Source organism: Copidosoma floridanum, unplaced genomic scaffold (assembly GCF_036245765.1).
Source record: "Copidosoma floridanum isolate Cflo_tuat_1 unplaced genomic scaffold, Cflo_Japanese_pri ptg000013l, whole genome shotgun sequence".
Lineage (NCBI taxonomy): Eukaryota > Metazoa > Arthropoda > Insecta > Hymenoptera > Encyrtidae > Copidosoma > Copidosoma floridanum.
Window position 1 is genome coordinate 7,783,639 of NW_028321890.1, and position 22,354 is coordinate 7,805,992.

Genomic DNA, 22,354 nt, shown 5'->3' on the forward strand with positions numbered 1-22,354 from the left:
ACGTATTAACATTTCTGGCATATAGTTGTCATTGCATGTGTGTGTGTGTCTGTACGCGTATGAATATGTAGCTGACCACACTTTATTTATACACTGCATCACAAAAATTGTTTCTTTTATACAGCCAATAGTTTATGCTAATAAAAGTATCTAATTTTTTTTTGCGTAGTATAAACTATAAGTGTTATACGTCCACTAGCCACACTTATATGTATAAAGTGTAACTGCTGCAGCTGCTGCTGCACCCTTTCGCTAAATATATAACTATGTATAACTGCGCACATATGGTAGAACTAATGTAAGGCTTTTTCTAGCTTAAAATTAAGTCAGATACAACAAACTTCAGATACAACAAATGTAAGGAAACGAAAATTATCAAAGCCTCAGGTTCCGTGCTACTTATCTATGGCTGTACGCCTTAACTCAACAACATCCTATAGTTTTGTACAGTTACATGAGTTAAGTTGCGAAAGAACTTACATACAGTAAGAATTTTTTAAAAGATAAGAAATAGAATCAGGTGCATACAACTAAACTATAGTTTCTATTGACAACCACCACTTTAACATGCTTTATGATAATAGTATATTTTTGCTTCTTTTTTTTTCGTTACGAATTTGGTGATGAATAAGAAAAACTTTTTTTACAGTGTCGTGTGATCTGAAATTTCTCTGCATACTTTAAGTTATTGAGAGTATGCATATACTCATTTTTTTAGACTTTTTTTTATCACTCCTACGCTTTTGAACCTCACCCGTTACCATTATTTATAAAAGATTTTAGTAGAGATTTCTCTCACTTTTACAATGATCTTAGAATAGTAAGACTGATGGTTGTAATAAATGAAAACGGGATAACATATCTTGAATGACTAAGACGCTAACGTCTAGTGTGTATCAAGAAAACTAACATTGCATGTTAAAAAGTTTCATAATAATAACTGATACAATTGTTATTGAAAATACATTTTTTATAAGCTCTTTATGAAAATTTACAAAAGTTGCAGCAAAAAAAAACACAAATTTAAATTATAACGTGTAACTTTTTTATTGATATTGAACCAGTACTACTTGATGTCACACAAAAGTGCTACTCCACGAAGTATCCAAAAATCTGGTGACTTATCTGATTGCAACCAAAGTGGAGTCACAAGGTGCATATAAGTTCTAGCGGGCTTTTTGTAAACTGGACACTATAAAGTATTTGTAGATTATAATCTTTTTTATTTTTTAACAATTAAATGACAAAATTAGTTTTGTATTTACTTACGTTGTACAGCTTGGAACTTTTTTCAGGACTGTTATACAAAGCATATATGTGAACAACTGGCATCAAAACATGCAAAACTTTATTAGCTGATTCACAAAGCTTATTTCGTTTGCGATCCCACCCAGCTCCTTCCAGATAAAGTCCATATACGTAAACTCCTTCCTACAATGAAAAAATTTGTACTTTGTCAATCAAGAATTTAAAAGTACTTCTTATGAACGGACAATTTTATGTCTTATTACTAAAGAAGCAATCTTATTAACTAAATAACTTGATAAACATGCTTAATTTTTAGTTTTTTACTATAAAAAGGAATAAAATAATTACTGAAATTTGAGACAAGAAAGCTCTTTCTCACCCTTTATTACCAATCATAGAAAAGGCAAAAAAAAAAAAAAAAATTTTCATTGTTTCTGTGAGACAAATGAGAATGATACTCCCAAATATTAGCGTTCACACATTTATGCATTTTTATAAATATATGAGATTGAGCTCTGTTATGCTGGAACCCCTAGCTAGAGTAATATTGCTAAATAAAAACTTTAAAAAAAATACACAGTTGTTTTGTTTTTATATCATTCTTTACCAAAGAGAGATTGTTGATTCCCTACTTTTCTACTACTATTAATCTTTCTACTTAACATGTAATAAGCATTTCAGAAGTCTAAAAATCTTTCGAACATGAATTTCGAAACGTTTAGGTAAATTCAAAGAAGAAAAAGAATTTTTTGCTACTTTGTATAAAGCGTAATTTCTTTAGTTAAGCAAGAAAATGATTTTTTTGAAACTCCATCGCTTAAATATTCTTCATAAAAGGTAAGTTATGATTGTTTCTAAATCTCATTATTATGAAATAACTGTCTGTACTAAGACATTGAACTTCTTGGAAGTCAAACTTTTTTGAACTGGCGTGTTAAACCGTGAAGCATGCAAACAAGAGAGCAAAAAATTCAGGTATAGAGTTTGTATTCTCTTACGAGTGGATCTTTTTATACATTATTAAAAATTTCTCTTGTTCTTAGGCTCTCTTAGTTAGTACATATTGTTTATAGAAGAATACAAATTTTTATTCCTTATGACATAGCCAATCAAATATTAAAAATATCAAGTAGCATAAGCTGTTTCAATTAGTTAAGATTTTTTTTTTACAAACTGTAAGAGCATGTAGAAAATTCTGGGACTAATATAACTGAAAATTTTGACAGTAGTAAGCCAACTTACCGACTGATTGATGGAAAAAATGAGCTGACCATTACCTCAGAGTTGGCCCCAATAAACTTCTAAATTAATTAAAGGTAGGTATCCTTTACTTAATGATTTAAGTATTTGATCATTCAATTATTTAATTTTAACGACTAATAAAAAATTTATAATTTTGTTAGCTTGCACAAAAACTCGATCTAATACTTTAGTATTAGTAGGTGTCTATGTGTTTATGATTTTTTACAACTATTCTGAATGAAAAGTAAGTGATAACAAGTATTACTCAGTAAGATAGCATAAAAACAATTTAATCTCTAGTATTTTATGTGACTAAAAGAGGACCATTTGTTTTTCTATGCCATATGTCAAACTATGAAAAATTAGGTACTGTCAACCCATGTTTGAATCATATGGTGTGTAGTAGAGCCTAATAATGTAATTAGCCAGAACACTTGTTAATTAGCAGTCCTTACTCCGATCTGACAGAACTTTAATTTCTTTATTATGATTATTTTTTTTGCATGTTATACTTTGGATGAAGTATACATAAATCAAAAAAAATAAGTTTACTGTAATTCATGATTTTAATACATTGTTGAGTAATGTCTACTATTGGCTTTAGGTACACTAATAAAATATTACCCTTATCTTGATAGATATTCTAATGCAATCATGCTCATAGCAGTTACATAACATCTTACTGGCTTACAGCTGGCAGTATTTACAGAGCACAGATAAGGTTGACTTTCTGACTTGACTAAGCCAGGTATATAAATAAATAATTGAATGCTAATTTCTAGAAAAAGAGCTCCTTCTATACATAAAGGTTTTGGTGACTGATATAACCGTTATTAAAAACTTATTTAAATTAAAGTAGAAGCTAAGGTAGAATGAGGTATAGTGGGACACTTTTTAAAGCAAAAAATATTTATTTCTTATTTTGGAAGTACCACCAATGCTCATCACCTAAATCTAAATAATGTTTTTGAAACTAAAAAAATAGGTCTTTACTTGAGGAAACAATATATATTGAATGTGCTTATCATTATTTGTTTAATTAAATAATTTTTCGAATAAGTTGTGAAATCTGCAGTAGTGGGACATAGTCTTTGAGCATTACGGCAGTAGTAGGACACTGTATGTGGTAGTAGCGGGACAGTATACGACAATGTTATTTGCATATGTAAGAACACAATTTTTTATTTATAAGCGGTTAATTATCACTTTGGAGAGAGTATAAATACTAAAAATAATAAACTAATAGGTATTTCTCTTTTACATAAATTTCTTTCAAGGATATGACAAAATCCCTACTCACTATGTCCGTAAATAATAAAGGAAAAAAATTTGGTCTAATGAAACATAAAAAAATAAACTTAATAATATAATTATTGATGATACAAACTACGAAAATAATTATAGTGAACAAAAGTTTAAAACAAATATGAGCTTCTAGGGTCTCAAAATTTTTCTTTTTTTCTTTTTACTTTGCTCTGCAGTAAATAATTTTTATACGCACTTAACGTTTTTTCATTTTCTTTTTGTTTAGATAAACATTTATTATTTCCTGTACTATTAAGTCATTATTCGCATTCCAGTTTTCTTCTTTAAAAATTTTTTTTTAGCTTTTAATGTTCAAGTTAATTTGTATTTTTGTTCCTAACAGTTTTTTTACTCTTTTGAAACTACTTGTTTAAATTTTTTTCGTGCTCTTTAGTAGTTTTATTTCTTTTTTTTCTTGGTAATTAACTAAAACCAACTGCTTTTTCATTATTTTTTTTTTTTTTTTTTTTTTCGTAACGTATCAAATTATTAACAATCGCTACGGGTTAATTCTTCTTAGCTGCTTCCTTCTTGATTTTAAAATTAAGATTGGTTACTAAAAATAAATTTTTTTAAGAAAAATTTTTTGATTCTTCTGTGGTGATAAGAAGCAAGTTTTAAAGGGTGAAATACCAAATGAAAATATTATATGAGTAAACTAATACCTGTATTTTTCTGTTGACAATTTTCAGAGGTATTGGTTTTGTTTATTTTTTTTATATATTAGTATAATGACAATTAATTATTGAAAATATATATCATTTCCTGCAGAGCTAATTTTTTTACATTGGGTAGGATGGATTAACACAGATTGCATGAAGGTTAGGTATCAGATTATGTCTATTTACCAGGTAACAATACTCTGATTCAATGAACTACTGATCCTACAAATATATTTGACTAATTTTACTATTAAAAGTTAGACTGATGACACTCACACAATTACTATAGTAAAAAGCATGAAATCACAGTCGTTAAAAATAGTATTTGGTCTTGTCAAGTACTTGTCCCGCTACTACTTAGTTTAAGAAAAAGGATACAGTAGTGGGCCAGCAATGATAAGCCTCGTCCTATTTCTACATGGTGTTTGCAGAAAATAAGGGCTTACTAAGACAGGCTATATTTTATGACGAAGTAATTATTTTCAAGATCTAATTAATAAAACTTATTCTTGAGTATCATATTATTATGCATGAATAGTTTGAACGCATGAAAAAAATTTTATTTTTGGTACATCATCTTCATAGTCAACTTCAGTATCACATCTAAAATGGGTGAAATGCCTCGTTTTAGACGTTTGCATTAAACGAGTGCTTGAAAAGCTTTATAAAACATTTTTTTATTCTCTTTTGAACGTTTATCACACCTCATTTTGGAAGTTTTATCTAGCTAAAAGATAAAGGAATATTAGGAAATTTTTTTAAGGGTATTTTTTGACAAATTAATTTACCCGTTATGATTTTTTCCTCCTGTCCCACTATACCCTGCAATTTCTGCATTGTCCCACTATACCCCATTTAACCTTATGAAGATCATCTGAAAATACGGCCTTTATATGAAAGACAACCAAATGTACTATATGATAAGTAAACAACTTTTATTTAATGCAGAAAGTCTAACTTAGAACGTTGGGCAACGGGATTATCTTTTCTCATCGCTACACAGTACACTATAACTATGGCTGCTAAACAATAGAACATTACATAGATGTGTATCAATATAGGTATCAAATAAGCTTATAAGTCGATTGTAAATCATGTTAGCAGCTCCTTGTGCATCCTTATCACTATTATTATACACTGGCACAACTTTCTATAGAGCCTCTTATCTTGATCTTGCTACTTATTTGTGAATTCTATGACCATACAACCACATTCTCGAAAAATACATTTGTTACAGAATCATACCTAATAGAAAAATAATTGTTTATTTGCCAATTACAGAACTTCTGTTCATAAGCCTCTGCGACGTACTTTGTTTTGTTAGTGAATGCGATTTTTTTCATTTTTTTTTCTCGCAGCATGTTAACACTAGCCTAAATACTTATTGAAAAATTAATCAGAATATCTACAGTCATAAAAGGCAATCTGTATCTAGCAAAAAAATCGCTAGCATCTAACATAGTTTTAAAGCAGGCCATTTAAACACACATAAATCCATAAAGTTTATCTTCATCATCTTCATAACCGTTTATTTGTCCATGAGGGACATCAGATACAGCATTGATGTGTCTCATACTAGTACAATGGCTTACTAGCATGATTCAAATTGCTGACAGATTCTTATCATACACGATTCAGGAACTGAGGCACCAAAAATGCTTGACGTCATCGGGATCTTCTCGGGGTTGAATAGCGATACCATGGCTGGTTTTTTTTTCGTTGATGAGAATGTCAAGTCTGTTCTTACAAACTTATTAACATTAAAAAATCAGTTTATTACATTCAATATTATTATATTATTAAACCAACACTCGCACACACCATCCACATACACCATGCCAAGTCATCACAACACATATTTTGAGTTTTATTTTCCTCAATAGTAATTAAACTGGCAATCTTCTACACACTCGTCAAGTACCTTACCATGCTTTAAACGGTTCTTATGTAGGTAATTCAATCACTCCTTGCTATGGTGGGATTTGTAACTTATTTTTAATTAAAATATTTATTAACTCTTTTAAAATAAATTATCTTAATTTAGAATTATATTGATTAATGTACTATTTGTTAAATAAAATAATATTTTTTGTTTACTTGACACAATCCTTTTCTAAAATAAAACAAATTTTATGTTTTAAAAGTGGCTTTTCTGCGTATTATAAAGTACTTATTTATATCTTTATAGTTTGTAAGTTTCTCAATAAACGAAAAATTGTTAATATAAGACCAGCACACAAACAAAAAAAGTGGACTGTACTTTTTACCAGACCCGCTTATTTTTATGTACTTTAACGCACTGAATCTAAATCCAAGGTCCGTTTGACCCATACCCCCTCAAAATTTAGAGTAAATTGTGAAAAACTGCGAAAAATAGCCAAAAATCGTAAAAAATCACATTATCAGCTCTTCAACCATCAAACAAAAATTTCATACACATGTGACAAAGAAAATTCAGATATATTCTATTGCTTTAAATCCGAATCCAAGGTTCGTTTACTCCGTACACCCTCAAAATTTCGAGTAAATCGCAAAAAACGGCAAAAAATAGCCGAATATTGTAAGAAATCGTATTTGTAGCACTTAAAACTTTAAAAAACATTTTTATAAACATATGTTGAGGTTTATTCTTATATATTTTTAAAAGCTAAATCTAAATTTGACGTCCACTTCACCACTACACCCTCAAAATTTCAATAAATTTGCACAAAAAAAAAAGAAAAACCGCAAAAAGTAGCCAAAAATTACAATAAATCGAATTTCTATGTTTAAGCTGGGTATAAAATAAACTTCATGCAGATTTTGTCCAATACTCATGTCTTATTTTTTACTGAGTTGAGGTTAGAGATTCTTTTAGCTCCAAAACTTTCAAATTCCGAGAAAATCGTATAAACAGAAGAAAATTGCATTTATGAGCGTCAAAAAACTAGAAAAAGTTTTTCCGAAATATGTTTTTCTTGTACATTTAAAAATGATGTAAGAAACTGGCCATTATAAGGAGTAAAAAGTGTCGAGTATGAATATCATGGATATAAAATAAAGCAAAATAGGTATACACATGTGTATCATGTTTTCGTTTATGGTGCTCTCATACTTTCTTCCTCTTGTGGCGAACTTTTTTCTCTTCGAACAACTTATGAAGCGGGTTTTTTTTTCTCTTAAGTTGCTTCTCTCTTCAATGTCTAATAGAAATCAGCTATCATGTTGATATCCCATCTTCCTTGATATCGATTTTCCATTTCACTTATATCTTGATGGAATCTTTCTCCTTGCTCTTCGCTGTAATCTTCAAGGTTTTCTGAAAAATAGTCAAGGTCGGAATGTAAAAATGTAATTTGAGACTCGTTAAACAACCCAATTCTTTGAAATTGTCCAACAACTCTTCAACTGTGTTCTGGTAATTATCACTCTTTTCATTCCCTAAAAAATTCTGGGATATGCTCTTAAAACTTTGCCATGCTGCTTTTTCTATATTATTCATCTTTGCATTAAAACTGTCATCGTAAAATAGAGCACGAATTTGAGGACCATCGAAAATACCTTGGTTCAATTTTGCATCATTTATAGAGGGAAACATCTCACCTAAATACTGAAAGCAATCTTCATCTTTGTTCAGAGAGCTTTGACGAATTGCTTCATGATACGTAGCTTGATGTGAAGAGGTGGTAGCAAAAACGTACGATGTTCCTTAATTCTAGATAAAATTTAGTTCTCTTTGGCTAGTTTCTAGTTTTTTTGAATTCAATGATTTTTCCTGTCTCTGCTATCCCATAAACATAAGAAGCAGGGATTTTTCGTGAATCTGGATTGTTGACCGAGTATGAGAGCTGAAACTTTGAGATCACTGCAAACTTTCCAATGATGTTTCACGTAGTCTATTTTATCCAATACTATCTGTAAATTTTCATAAATCTCTTTTAGTTTCGTGGAATGAGCTATTAGAGTAGTAGCGTACGAATTTTCGTTGTGAAGCAAAACTGCTTTGAGACTTCGTTTTGATGAATCAATGAAAAGTCTCTACTCTTCGTCCTCGTAAATATTTGGTTTGAACTCATCAACTAATACTTTCACGTCAGAGCAGAATACCTGTAAATTTTTCTCATCTTTAGTAAAGAATTTCTGAAATTCCTTATCTCTATCACGATAAACGTAAGCACTAGCTTATTTTGATAGCAAATTCTTCTTCTTTAGTACTGCTACCAGGTATTCTGCTCCTCCTTCGGGTAAACTAAGATCTCATATCAAATCATTCAATTCTTTTTGGGTGAATGTTTAAGGAGCACTCTTCTTGTATACTGATGAGCAATCGACTTCCTCGTCATCTTTCTCACGTTCTTCTTCAAAAAACTCATCAGTTTGCATTGATTCCTCTTCGCATAATTGGTTAACATCCGTGGTTTCTGGAGCTGTTGTTTTGTTTGAGCCTACATTTTTTTTTGATCTTACAACTAAAGAAACATTAGCGTACGAAACTTTAGTCTTCGTAGCTGTTGTAAAACTTGTAGTATTAAACAAACCATAACATGGGCTTTGTGAATCTCAAAATCTTTTTTTTTCTTGTCTTACCCCATTTTATCAACATCGTATAACACGAACCACAAACTGTATGTGGCATCCAGTTCTCATTCTAATTAGAAATTTCCAAATCGTCACACTCTTTGTAGAGAAACTTTAATTTATCAGAAAGAGGCCTCCAGTATACTGGAACATCTAACTCGCCACATACGTAGCAAAACACATGAAATCTTCTATCACACACGTGTAAGACATTTCTTGCGGCATCACACTCTACAGAGGCCAAGTCACCTACCAATGTAGAGCTGCGGTTGCATGATGACAAGGACGCCGGGACCGCTTTCTCACCCTGTCCCGCTGACGATACTGGATTTCCCTGCATCGTAAAGCACTCACTGCTTGTACCTGCCACGACGGCATGATCACCGTTAACCCAGGGACTCTGCCACATGGATCCGTTGCCCACCGTCACCACGTGGAGGTGCCCTGGTTACAGGCACAAGCAATAAGTCCATACGTGATCTGAATTTAAAGTTTTTAAATACCACAGGCTTCTTTCTTATAAACTAAAGTTGCTCTAAAAAGAGTGCTACGATTTAAAAATTTCTAATCAGAATGAGAACTGGATGCCACATACAGTTTGCGGTTCATGTTATACGATGTTGACACGATGGGATAAGACTAGAAAAAAAGAGAATTTAAGATTCACAAAGCCAATGTTATGATCTGCCCCAACATGCCGTGAAAACTGTTATTCCTATATGACAAACACAACAGGTTTTACCACAGCTACGAAGATGAAAGTTTCGTACGCTTATGTTTTTTTAATTGTGAGATCTGAAAAGAAGTAGCCTCAAACAAAACAACAGCTCCAAAAACTATGGATGTTGACGAATTTTGCAAGGAGAAAGCAATGCAAACTGATGAGTTTTGCGAAAAAGAACAAGAGGAAGACGATTACTCATCAGTCTCTAAGAGGACGGCTCCTCAAACATTCACTCAAGAAGAATTCAACGATTTGATACGAGATTTTGGTTTACCCACCGATGGAACTGAATACCTGGTAGCAGCACTAAAGAAGAAGAATTTGCTATCAAAATAAGCTAGTGCTTACGTTTATCGTGATAGAGATAACGAATTTCAGAAATTCTTTACTAAAGATGAGAAAAATTTACTGGTATTCTGCTCTGACGTAAAAGTATTAGTTGATGAGTTCAAACCAAATATTTACGAGGACGAAGAGTAGAGACTTTTCATTGATCCATCAAAACGAAGTCTCAAAGCAGTTCTACTTCACAACGGAAATTCGTACGCTACTACTCTAATAGTTCATTCCACGAAACTAAAAGAGATCTATGAAAATTTACAGATATTATTGGAGAAAATAGACTACGTGAAACATCAATGGAAAGTTTGCAGTGATCTCAAAGTTTCAGCTCTTATACTCGGTCAACAATCCAGATTCACGAAAAATCCCTGCTTCTTATGTTTATGGGATAGCAGAGACAGGAAAAATCATTGTATTCAAAAAAACTAGAAACTAGCCAAAGAGAACTAAATTTTATCTAGAATTAAGGAACATCGTACGTTTTTGCTACCACCTCTTCACATCAAGCTACGTCTCATGAAGCAATTCGTCAAAGCTCTGAACAAAGATGGAGATTGCTTTCAGTATTTAGGTGAGATGTTTCCCGCGATAAATGATGCAAAATTGAACCAGGGTATTTTCAATGGTCCTCAAATTCGTGCTCTATTTTACGATGACAGTTTTAATGCAAAGATGAATAATATAGAAAAAGCAGCATGGCAAAGTTTTAAGAGCATATCCCAGAATTTTTTAGGGAATGAAAAGAGTGATAATTACCAGAACACAGTTGAAGAGTTGTTGGACAATTTCAAAGAATTGGGTTGTTTAACGAGTCTCAAATTACATTTTTACATTCTGACCTTGACTATTTTTCAGAAAACCTTGAAGATTACAGCGAAGAGCAAGGAGAAAGATTCCATCAAGATATAAGTGAAATGGAAAATCGATATCAAGGAAGATGGGATATCAACATGATGGCTGATGTCTATTGGACATTGAAGAGATAAAAAAACCAAGAGAGGAAGTAGACCTATTTTTCTTTATTTTATATTCATGATATTCATACTCGATTCTTGTTACTTTTTATATTGGCCGTTTTTTTACATTATTTTTTAATGTAGAAGAAGAATACATTTTAAAAAGATTGGAAAAAAATTTTTTTTAGTTTTTTAACGCTCACAAACGCAATTTCCTTCTATTTATACGATTTCCTTGGAATTTTGAAAGTCTTGGAGCTAAAAGAATCTTTATTTCTAACTCAGTGCAAAAGAAAACATGAAAATCAAACAAAATATGCATGAAGTTTTTTTTCATACTCAGCTAGAGCATAGAAACCTGGTCATTTACGATTTACCGTGATTTTCGGCTACTTTTGCGGTTCTTCTGCTTTTTTTGCAAATTTATTGAAATTTTTAGGGTGTACGGGTCAAGTGGACGTTGATTAAAGATTAAGCACTTTAAAATATATATGAATGAACCTTAACACATGTTTATAAAAATGTTTTTCAAATGTTTTAAGAGCTAAAAATATGATTTCTTACGATTTTTGGCTATTTTCTATTGTTTTTTGCGATTTACTCGTAATTTATAGGGTGTACGGAGTAAACAAACTTTGGATTTTGATTAATCGCTTGAAAATATATATGAATCAACCTTGTCACATGTGTACAAAATTTTTTTTTTAAGTTTGAAGAGCTAAAAATGTGATTTTCTACGATTTTCGGCTATTTTCCGCAGTTTTTTGCAATTTACTCGTAATTTTAAGGGTGTACGGGTCAAACGGACCTCGGATTTAAATTTAGCGTGTAAAAGTACATAAAAATAAGTGGGTCTGGTAAAAACTACAGTCCATTTTTTTTTGTGTGCTGGTGTAATTTTTTAATTTTTTTCCAAAACTTACAAAAACTTTTTGAGCAGTTTCACTTTTTTTTTTTATTCTTATATCAGTCCTTTATCAAAACAAAATTTAATAAATTATCTACTAAATTTTCATTGAGTCTAATTTTTTTGCTACTTTTCTTTTATTTGTAACTAAGGTACCTTGCTGCCTAAAAAACGTTTATCACAGGTAGTGGGATTAAAGTTTAGAGTGGTAAGAGGATTGCAAATATTAAGTATCACTGGCAATTCCTTTTTTCATATAGATAAATACCTTCATACACACTTCTGTGCATACACGGTGACTTTTTTTTTGGCTTTTTAGAAGCAAAAAATACAACTTGTCAATTTGCTTAAAAATTGAAGAAATTTTAATAAAACTAATCTATTGTACAATAAAATTATGCAAAATTTACAGATTCATTTCCTTACAAATGAAATTTGACGTAAATTTTTAATAGACTTTCTGTTAAATTAAAGTTTCTTTTAACTAATCATATAAAAATAAAGTTAAATAAGACTTTCAGTACCAATTGGTAAGTGATGAAGAACAACGTCTAATGGTTATACGACCATGTTTTGTATTAATTAAAAAAAAAAAAAAAAAAAAAAACGTTTCGGCCCATTCAACAACGCCTCGGCTCTCAGCAGTTACAAAGATCTATGAGTTACAAATATTCTTTACAGTATGAATTTTAATAAATAATAACCAACGCAAATTCAATTTAGCGTATAACATACCTCTGAATCCTACGAAAGGGATGTAAAATCGAAATGTTGTCAGAGTTTCAAGTTTCAGCAGTTTTTATACTCTGCACACACATAAATGACATAATACACGCACACAACACAATTTAATACGCATCGCAAGCAGTTTCTTGTGAAGTTTACATGAACAGTACATGTGGTTCCAATACTATAAATAAAAGAGGCTCCACAAATAATGTGATTCGAGTTTATCCTCTTTTCTTCTTGACTTAAAGAAGGACTTATAACAGTTTTGTAATTTCTCTGTATCTTGTTGTATATCAGTACTATTAGGGTTACGTATATTTAACATTTCGGACACAATGCGTTCTTGTAATTTTGTTCTATGTCTAAGATTTAAATTTTATTAAAACTCAAAACTATCTGCAAATACAACGCTATGCTGTTATGAAACAGATCTATCTTTTTTCTTTATGTTTCTTTTATGTTCTAACATTCTCAATTCTAGAGCTCTCTATGTTTGACCGACATAACAGCAGTGGCAATTTGTACATGCTATGAGGTAAACAACGTTTCTTTTTATTTAGTGGCTCAGTTACATCCTTTCCAAGAGAAAAAATTAAATTCAACTTACTACTCAAACTGTATACAAGAGTAGTGTGATGCTTTTTGTAATGATATTTAATATGACAGTGCAAATGGGAAATAAAAGGTAATAATAAGATTGTTTTATAATTGTTATCATTTTTATTGCGATTGTCAATCATATTCGTGTTTTTTAAGGCGTTTATTTTTTTGTTTTCAAATATGTCAATTAATTATTGAGGATAGTTGTGAGCTAGTAAAAATTAAGTTATTAATTTTAAATTCTTATTATGAAATTGAGTGTCCACTTGTTTAATAAAAAGATCTACTAGTGCGTAAATCATACTTATTTTATTTAGTGTATAAATGAGACCTAAATTAAAAGAGCTACTTAAAATTATTAGTAACGAAAGACATAATGTATCTACTCGTCTTTCATCCAATAATAAAGTTTTTTGAGACAATTGGAAGTGAATACGAGCATTTTTAAGAAATAATAAACATATTTTAATTACTTAAGCAGATAAAGGTAATGTAACCGTTGTCACTGACAAAGAAGTTAACATTAATAAAGTTAAAGAAATGTTAAGTGGTAACAAAAATTATTTGCAGAGAGAAAATCATCCTTTAAAGAAATTTTTTAAGGATACTAAAAGTTTTGTAAGCATGTGGGATCAATATGGGATTTCTGATGAAGTTAATAAGTTAAATAAATGTGTTCATAAGACTTACTTATTTAAGGGCTACGCATTCATAAAAATACATAAAAAAAACTTTTCTATAAGTATTATTGTCTCGACATAAAATTCACTTACTTATAGTTTTTTTAAAGTTCTTTCTGGTTTTTCGATCAAAAATATTCTGCTGGCAAAGTCACACATAAAAAAAATTATGAATTTAAAAATAAATTAAAAAATGTTATCATTTACATGATTACACACTAATTAGTCTAGATGTAGCTAGCTTATTTACTCATACTGTAGTCAGACCTCAATTATTAACGCAGTGAAACGTCCTTAAAAATTCTTTAATCGTAAAATCAATATTTCTCCAAATGAATTTTGCCCAGGTGTCTCTTTAATTTCAAATTTGACTTTTCTTTTAGTTAAACAACAAATATTAAAAACACGTTTTTGACTCACTAATAAAAGGCCTTTGTAGTCCGGTACTGTCTGATCTTGTTATGCGTTTACTACAAATGTCATACTCAAAAAAGTTATGTTTTGATGTTCCACTGTATGTACGCTATGTAGATGATATATCCTCGTGCGTCTGCCTACTAGATATATTTACTACACTAAAAACATTTTTAATAGCTCTTATATGGAATAAAAATTCACTGATAAGATATGTTATAGCAACGGGAATTGTTTTCTAGATTAAGAAATTACAATTCAACAAAATATGACAGTACTCGCTAATTGGTACTAAAAACATACACACTCTGGCTAAAACTTCAATTTTCTCTTCCACCATCCAATACAACATAAGATAGGTATCACTTAAACATTTGTAAACCTTTTATAGACAAATAATGTAAAATTGATTAATAAACTTATACTAGCCAACAAATATTCTTAAAAATCGATTTGCACATTTGTAAACAAAAGAATGACTACTCTAAAAAACATAAACATGTTAAATAATCGCCATAGAAATTATAATAATAACAATAAACTAATCTTATTGTTACTGTATACTTTTCACTTGCGTAGTTGTATTTATTATTATTGTAAAAAGCTTTACATTTGTCTTGTATGCAGTTTGAATAATAAATCAAATTCAATTTTTCCTCTAAGAAAAGATGTAACAGAGTCATTTAATTAAAACAACATTGTTTACCACATACCATGTGCAAATTACCACTGCAGTTATGTCGGTCAAACATTGAGAGTTCTAAAATTGAGAATGGCAGAGTACAAATAAGACCTGGTAGACCAGCAAAGAATAATCAAAATAGGGTAGTGCAAGGGCGTTCACAAGCATTTTTTTCACCGTTCAAGCCCACGCACTTGCTCTGCACCACTGTCTATGCCACGCACCATGCACTGCACAGCACACCTGGGACACCTGTCTTTTACAAGACTGATCCTGTCCATCGCAATTTAGATTAGCCACTGCATCCGGTATTTCTGCTGGTGTGCAACGGATTTCTATCTGGAGATCATCAGCAAAGAGGCTCTCCCTACAGTGGTTGGGATACGAGGAAGGAGAGTTATGGAAAATTAAAAACTGGACTAAACTAATTAAAGAGCCATACAACGCCCCCAAGAAAGCTGGTTAAGCCATGGCATAATCACTATTACACGGAGAGAAAAAACATGCAACCAGTGCTAACACATGTCAGTAGCGCCAAGCCTATAGACAGCCTTAGGCAGCGAGGACTTAAAGACTTTTATCACAGTTAGCGGGGCAAAACTCAAGAGAGGTGAGGAGGAAACGAGCATGCGGCAGTGCCAGCAATTGTTTTGCACGCAATTGTATGCCTATACATAGGCGTCTGATATTTTTTTTTTTTTATTTTATTGCAAAAATAACTTGTCAAACCCACTGAAAGTTTAGTAAAACATTAGTTTTATGGTATTTTGTCATGCAAAAAAAAATTAAACAAGTTTCTTAGTCTTCTTGAATGGTCTTCAGACGATTTTCTTATAAATTTTATTTTTATGTTACTTCTTCATACGGTGACGTCTTAAATTTAAGTATCATTAACATTAATATCTAAAAACGGTATTGTGAAATGGTCTTAAATTCTATATCTGACTTTCTAACATCATCACGAGCATCTTATAAAAATTTCAGGAAGATCCTTTAGAAAACGCTGTGTGATGAACGTCCTTAAGCCGTAGCTTTGTACGCAAGGGATCGCTTGCTTTTCCGTTATAGTGTTACTTCATGCTACAAACGCACGAGATTCAATGCAGAGAGTGCTAGGGTCAAACCCATGCAGTAGACGTAAGAAGCTACGTGAAAATCTAACACATCGTCTCTCGCGTTCTGATACTAGGAGGAGATTGCATTGCGATGTACATATGTATACCTGGATCCATCACAACTATGTTTTTTCAGTACCAGCACGTCTATTTAGTACCAGCCCTTGTAAATTTTGAAGGTTACTTTTAGGTTAACAACAAACTATAGATAAATGTTTTTTTGGGGACAAGAACAAGTGAGCCTCCAGAAACTGACATACATGGTACACAATAAGACAATAAGACGGTTAAACACCTTTGCAAAGTGCGGCATATTTGCAACTGGATGTGTATCAGCCTGATCAGCCAGCGTCATTACCTTTGACATAGAGGTAGCAGTAAACAACGTTCACAGAGTCGGATACAAATCATCGTTACTTATACGTCTTGTCCTGGCCATGCATCGCAAAATCCTTTGCTGAATTACATCTACCAATGTATCAAAAATGTTAGAGAAACACTTGTTTCAGAATTAGTTTAAAAAACTCACAATTACTGCAGCAAAAAAATTTTTTCATGAAGAAGTAACCAAGACTTTTAAATATTTGTCTTTACGAATGGCTTAATTTCATTAAAAATATTATTCTCAAAAATTTATAAAGTAGAGGCGATTGCCAAATAACCTCTTCAAACAAATATTTTCATAGCAATCGAAATTTGTGTGTCCTTATGAAATTAATAAGTACGTGAAATTAAAGACCGATATAATTAATAGTTATTGTGAAAAGTCATTTGCTTATAATGAACGTGTTTTCATCAAATCTCTGACAGTTTTTTAGAACGAAATTCTTTATCGCAGGTTATAATGGTATACATACTCCCCATATGTTTCCTGTGCTCAAGGATGGTTGGGAGCAAGGACCCATTAGCCAGAAAGTGTGAAAAAATTGTACACTTTTAGGGGGACGGGTTTAGAGCAGCATGGATGACACAGAGAGAGAGAGAGAGAGAGAGAGAGAGTGAGAGGAGGGGAAAGAGCCAGCTAGCTGAGGGACCCATCAGACAGAAAGCGTCAGGAAAATGCGTGCACTTGTAGGGGGGGAGGGAATACACAGCAGCAGTGGTAATACAAAGAAAGAGAGAGAGAGCCATTAGTCACAAAGCATAAGAAAAAAGCGTGCACTACCATTATCACTGGCTTAAAAAAAAGCCAAATTAAAGAGAATTTGATTATGAATTGAATGCAAAAAAGTTTTTGTAAACGGATGTTATTTGAATAAATGGGAGCACTTTTTTGGTCGACATGCATACACACAACTCTCACGCCCATCTCAGCTCAGGCGCCACAATCACATAACCAGTAGGAAATTGGTTGCAAATATTTGAAAAATAAAATTAATAAAATAAGAAGAGAGAGAAAACGTGCACGCACATACCAAGCAACCCACCAAAAACAGTTTAAGGAAGCAGTATGTGTGTTGGCACCCTTACTTTGCTGCATAATCATCATTACGCAATACGCATATACTCTTGCGCACTTGGTGGTAGAGGAACAAGCCAGGGGATTGATTTTGGTTAAAAATTTAGAGTTTTACCTACACACAATGTGCAACTTGATCTTTCTCGAAAATAATCAAATTGTCGAAGTAAGAAAATCTTAAGGCACACCTTAGTTGGGGACTAAGACGGTAGAAACGTACATACATATAGTTACATACATACTGCAGCTTGGTGGTGCTCGAGTCTCATTGTTTACCTTCGGATTTTAATACATATATATAGTTAGCATGTAGTGTTATACACATACCTATTTCCGTGTCGTAGTGTGTTACTGAGTAAAGTTTTCGAGTATACAATGTTGTAACATCGGTGTATCCACATTAATTTTTTTTCCTCTTGCTTCAAATCTTTCCGTGCCGATTTTAAAATACAAAACGCAGGGGCCAATGTGTATATGCAAAGAGGTGAATCACCTAATGCTCGTAGCTAAGGTACTACGACCATGCATGATTCACTTACATGCACGCTGGCCCACGCTGACCGGAAATGCAAAATAAAATACTTTTCTACAACCATCGATACAAAAGTTTAACTGGGAACAGTTGAACTGAAATATTAAATTCAGATATAATGTTAGATAAACATAAGGTTGAACATTAGGATAGCTTAGAATTAATGCATAGAAATAAGCGAAAATATTACAAGCCAGAATCATCACAAACAACCAGTACGTACTACATTACTAGCAAACAACTAAATTACATATTAACTATAACAAATTTGGTACTCAACTTTAGTAACCTTCAAAGAATTATCCTATTTTTACCATTCATGTTCGCAGGCTCATGGTCCACTGTACAACCCTTTTGTATCACGTCAACAATTTTATAAACATACTGCAATAGCCTAAATTGTAATCTTGTTAAAAACTGTCACCGTTTCAAATGTAAAGGACAACGGGAAAGTCATGGCACTTCCCCCTTTTCCTGACGCAGAGATGTCGAGAGAGTTCGCACTCTTGCCCCAACACGGGTAACGGAATTCCCGATTTCCCAGGGCACCCTGAGCCGACTTCCTCTCTTACGACAAACAGAAAAACCCATAGTTGATGAAATGTTACTAACATGTTGAAATACATTCACAACTAACAATGAATGGAAATTACTGGTAAATTCAAGTAAATTAACAATATAATAAGTCGCAACGAACTCCTACTACTGTCCGTGTTTTAACCAAAGAAACCGCTACTGTTAAATAATTATTCATGATAATTTACCAGTCCGATCATGCTCACGTGTACAGCGGAAAAACTAGCAATTATTACAATTATTTACTACTACTAAAACTATTATTATTATTTTAAAGTACCGAACACTTATTCAATCAAACCTGAATATTAAGCGATTTTCACCGCTCTTTTTGCATTGGGTTCGATTTAATGGGCGAACAATGGCTACTATTAGCTAAAACTTGTTAATATTACACCTTAACATTAATATTAAGTTATGATAAAATTCTGTAAACTTTTGATGTAAAAGAGAAAGGAAGGGCATGAGTAAGTGAATCACTTTCCCTTCTCTTGACGCACAGAGGAGAACAAGCCGGATGTGGGATGTGCCAATTTCTGAGTGGCTAAACTAGAGCAGTTCTAGCCAATTAGATTTTCGGCTATTGTCTTTTCTTCAAAATTTTCCCCCGGCAAGCTTTCCTGCGTTTTTCGAGCCAGCGCGTGACCGAGGTCCGCTTCTCGCAATAAAAAGGCCCGTAGGCCCAGAGGAAAATCAGTTTGCAGTTCGTAGTTCAGAGCTTGACTCGACTCGACTCGGCTCGAAGATAGCCCTTCAAAGTGGACTGAGTAGTAAGAGTCCGCCTCTGCTACAACCCAGTCTACTGCGAAGCGAGGTAAACCACTTCAATTCGGCACGCGAAATCCGACGATACCCTTCGAAGTAGACTGAGTAGTGAGAGCCCGACTCTGCTACAACCCAGTCTTCTGCGAAGCGAGGACACTGTCGAATTTCGCTACCACCCTCGTAAGATCAACTGGTTGCCAGAGTCCGTCTCTACTGCCACTTGATCTTCCTCGAGAGCGACTTATATTCACGCTGGTTTAACGTTTGTATAACAACTTTCGTGTTCAAATAAAAGTAAGTGACAACACATCATATTCTTTCTTTTGACCAAGTGTTTCCTTTTGCGCGAATACCATTACTCGCCTTAATATTGGCACCCGCGGATCACCGGGAAGTGTAAAGTGTTTTCGTTTTCGCGAACGCCATTACTCGCCACAGTATTGGCATCCTTCGGTCACCGGTAATAACAAATCAATCTTTAGTATAAAGTGTTCTTCGCGAACGCCATTACTCGCCACAGTATTGGCATCCTTCGGTCACCGGTAATAACAAATTAATCTTCAGTATAAAGTGTTCTTCGCGAACGCCATTACTCGCCACAGTATTGGCACCCTTCAGTCACCGGTAATAACAAATTAATCTTCAGTATAAAGTGTTCTTCGCGAACGCCATTACTCGCCACAGTATTGGCATCCTTTGGTCATCGGTAATATCAAATTAGCCAAGGACAATCCGTTGCCCTCCGTGGTAATAATACTATTAGAATAACAACGAACAATTGAGTTAAGGCAAATGCTTACCGTGATATTAATGTTTCAAGGTCAAATTACATACGATATCCTTACTCGTGACGGTGTTAACTGTTTTTAGATCGGAAACGAGGTATACACCGCTCTTGACAAAAGAAAACCGCGAGCAAGTGCATCGGAACATTGCACAGCAGTCAATCTTAGTCGCGTGAAGGCAATCGTACCCTTTTTTGAGTAACGCGTCTTTAAGTTGAATTACCCTTTTAACCCCGCGTCCCACCTACGAGCCCAGTGTGAATCCCGAGCTATTGAGCGAAAGCTTAGGCTCAAATAATACGTTGCGCCGACGTAACAATGTATTCATGCACATATGTATGTGTGTAACTTGTTTACAGAATTATGGATGCATTATGAAAGTGTGCATGTATGATGAGTATGTGTGTACTTTCTACTTCTATTTTGCAAGTGTGTACATGTTTGCCTGCGTGCAAGTGTATAGAATATAGTAATTAATACTTATACTATACACGCAACTTAATATTATTACTTTAGTAAAGTACATTAATCAATAATTTTTGCATCTATGGCAGATCGATGCAGATAGCTAGTATTGATTAAACGGGTTTTCATTGTACTGTACGACCTCTAAATATTACGAAATATGCCATATCCTTTAAAAGGAAACGAAATACAGTAAAAGCAACAAGTTTTACAGATTTCTGAGAGGTAAAACAAATATTGTAGCCACAATAAGGAAGGAGCTGAGTTATGTGAAGACATAACCTCAAACCTCAGTATTTTTAATATTTGTCTATAAAATCAAGCTGGAAAAATTGTGGGAAAATTATAGCATACTTGCACGATTATTACAAATATGTAGTATATATTTATTACATTTTGCCCAACAACAACCTTCAAAATTATTTTTAAAAATTCCCGAACCTATCATACATGACAAATGTACAGGGTAGACATAAATATACCACCGTAAGCCACAAAAAAATACATCTTAAACTCACAAGTACTTACGAACCTTGTATTTTACAGTATACATATGATTTCCATCGATGTGCCAGAACCCCGTTCTCACCGGGAGACTCCGAGTCTCACTCTTTGGTTTAAAATTTTTTTTTTTTTTTTTTTTTTTCAAGAAGTTACAGTTATGTTTTAAAGTGATTATATATTCTTGAAGTGATTATATATTCTTAAAGAGTTTCTTATACGAATTATTAATAAAAGTAACGATAAGCTACATTTTTAATGTTGTTGGTTTTTACAAACTACATTATTGAACAACATATTTGAAAAACACGTACTTTTTGACGGTATAAGTAAATGAAATTACCTTCCTATTGCCAGTCGTACAGCGTTGAGAGTGGATGAATATTGTAGATGCTATGTTTCTACAGGTTGACGAGATAAAGGTTACTCTAACTAATATGACAGCTAAGGTATTTTTATTTAAAAAAAAAAATTAAAATAATAAAAAAAATATTGGAATGATAAAAAAAGAAATTTGTTTCATTACAATGTCACTAATAATGCATCACTTTCAAGCACAATAGCTAAAATGAAAGAATTAGAAGTTTAATTGGTACTGCTATAGACTATATATACAAAGAAAAAAAAGAAACTGATAACTAACTATTAATAACACACTATTTTCTTACAGTTAATTACAGCAATGTATGTATCATATAATAAAATTGCAAAATATATTCATCCTAATATTATGCATGATCTATCTAACATTTTATGAAAACTATTTTTACAATACCTTCTCAATTTTGTATGATCCACATCATAATGACAATCTCTGTTGCGATACAAGAGAAAAACTGTATTTTAAAATAATTGTACTTGGTAAAGAAGTGTAAGTTAAGACAAAACGATGTCCTGCTCTAATAAAAAACACTAACTGTTAGATACATATTTTACAATTATTTGTGAAAAGGGAGAATTGTGTTAAAAAATTATTATTTTTACAAGCTTTTCTACATTAAGAATAATAACGTTACCCTACAAAGAATGGTTCCTAATATATAGCTATTTGTTACGTCCGATGCACTTTTGAAGCAGACAGAAGGATATGTGCATGCCTCAGTAGAGC

The 22,354-nt window shown here is 32.5% G+C and overlaps 1 protein-coding gene across 1 annotated transcript in view; it reads right to left on the reverse strand.

Annotated features, from left to right (window-relative positions):
* Positions 1–1,066: 1,066 nt before the first annotated feature.
* Positions 1,067–22,354, reverse strand: part of kl-3 (dynein heavy chain 8, axonemal kl-3) — a 1,186,420-nt gene continuing 1,165,132 nt past the window's right edge. The window contains exons 59-60 of the mRNA XM_089590651.1: positions 1,270–1,431; positions 1,067–1,192 (exon numbers count right to left, since the gene is read on the reverse strand). Of these exons, the coding sequence (XP_089446777.1) occupies positions 1,067–1,192; positions 1,270–1,431 (288 nt within the window). The remainder of the gene's footprint in view (positions 1,193–1,269; positions 1,432–22,354) is intronic.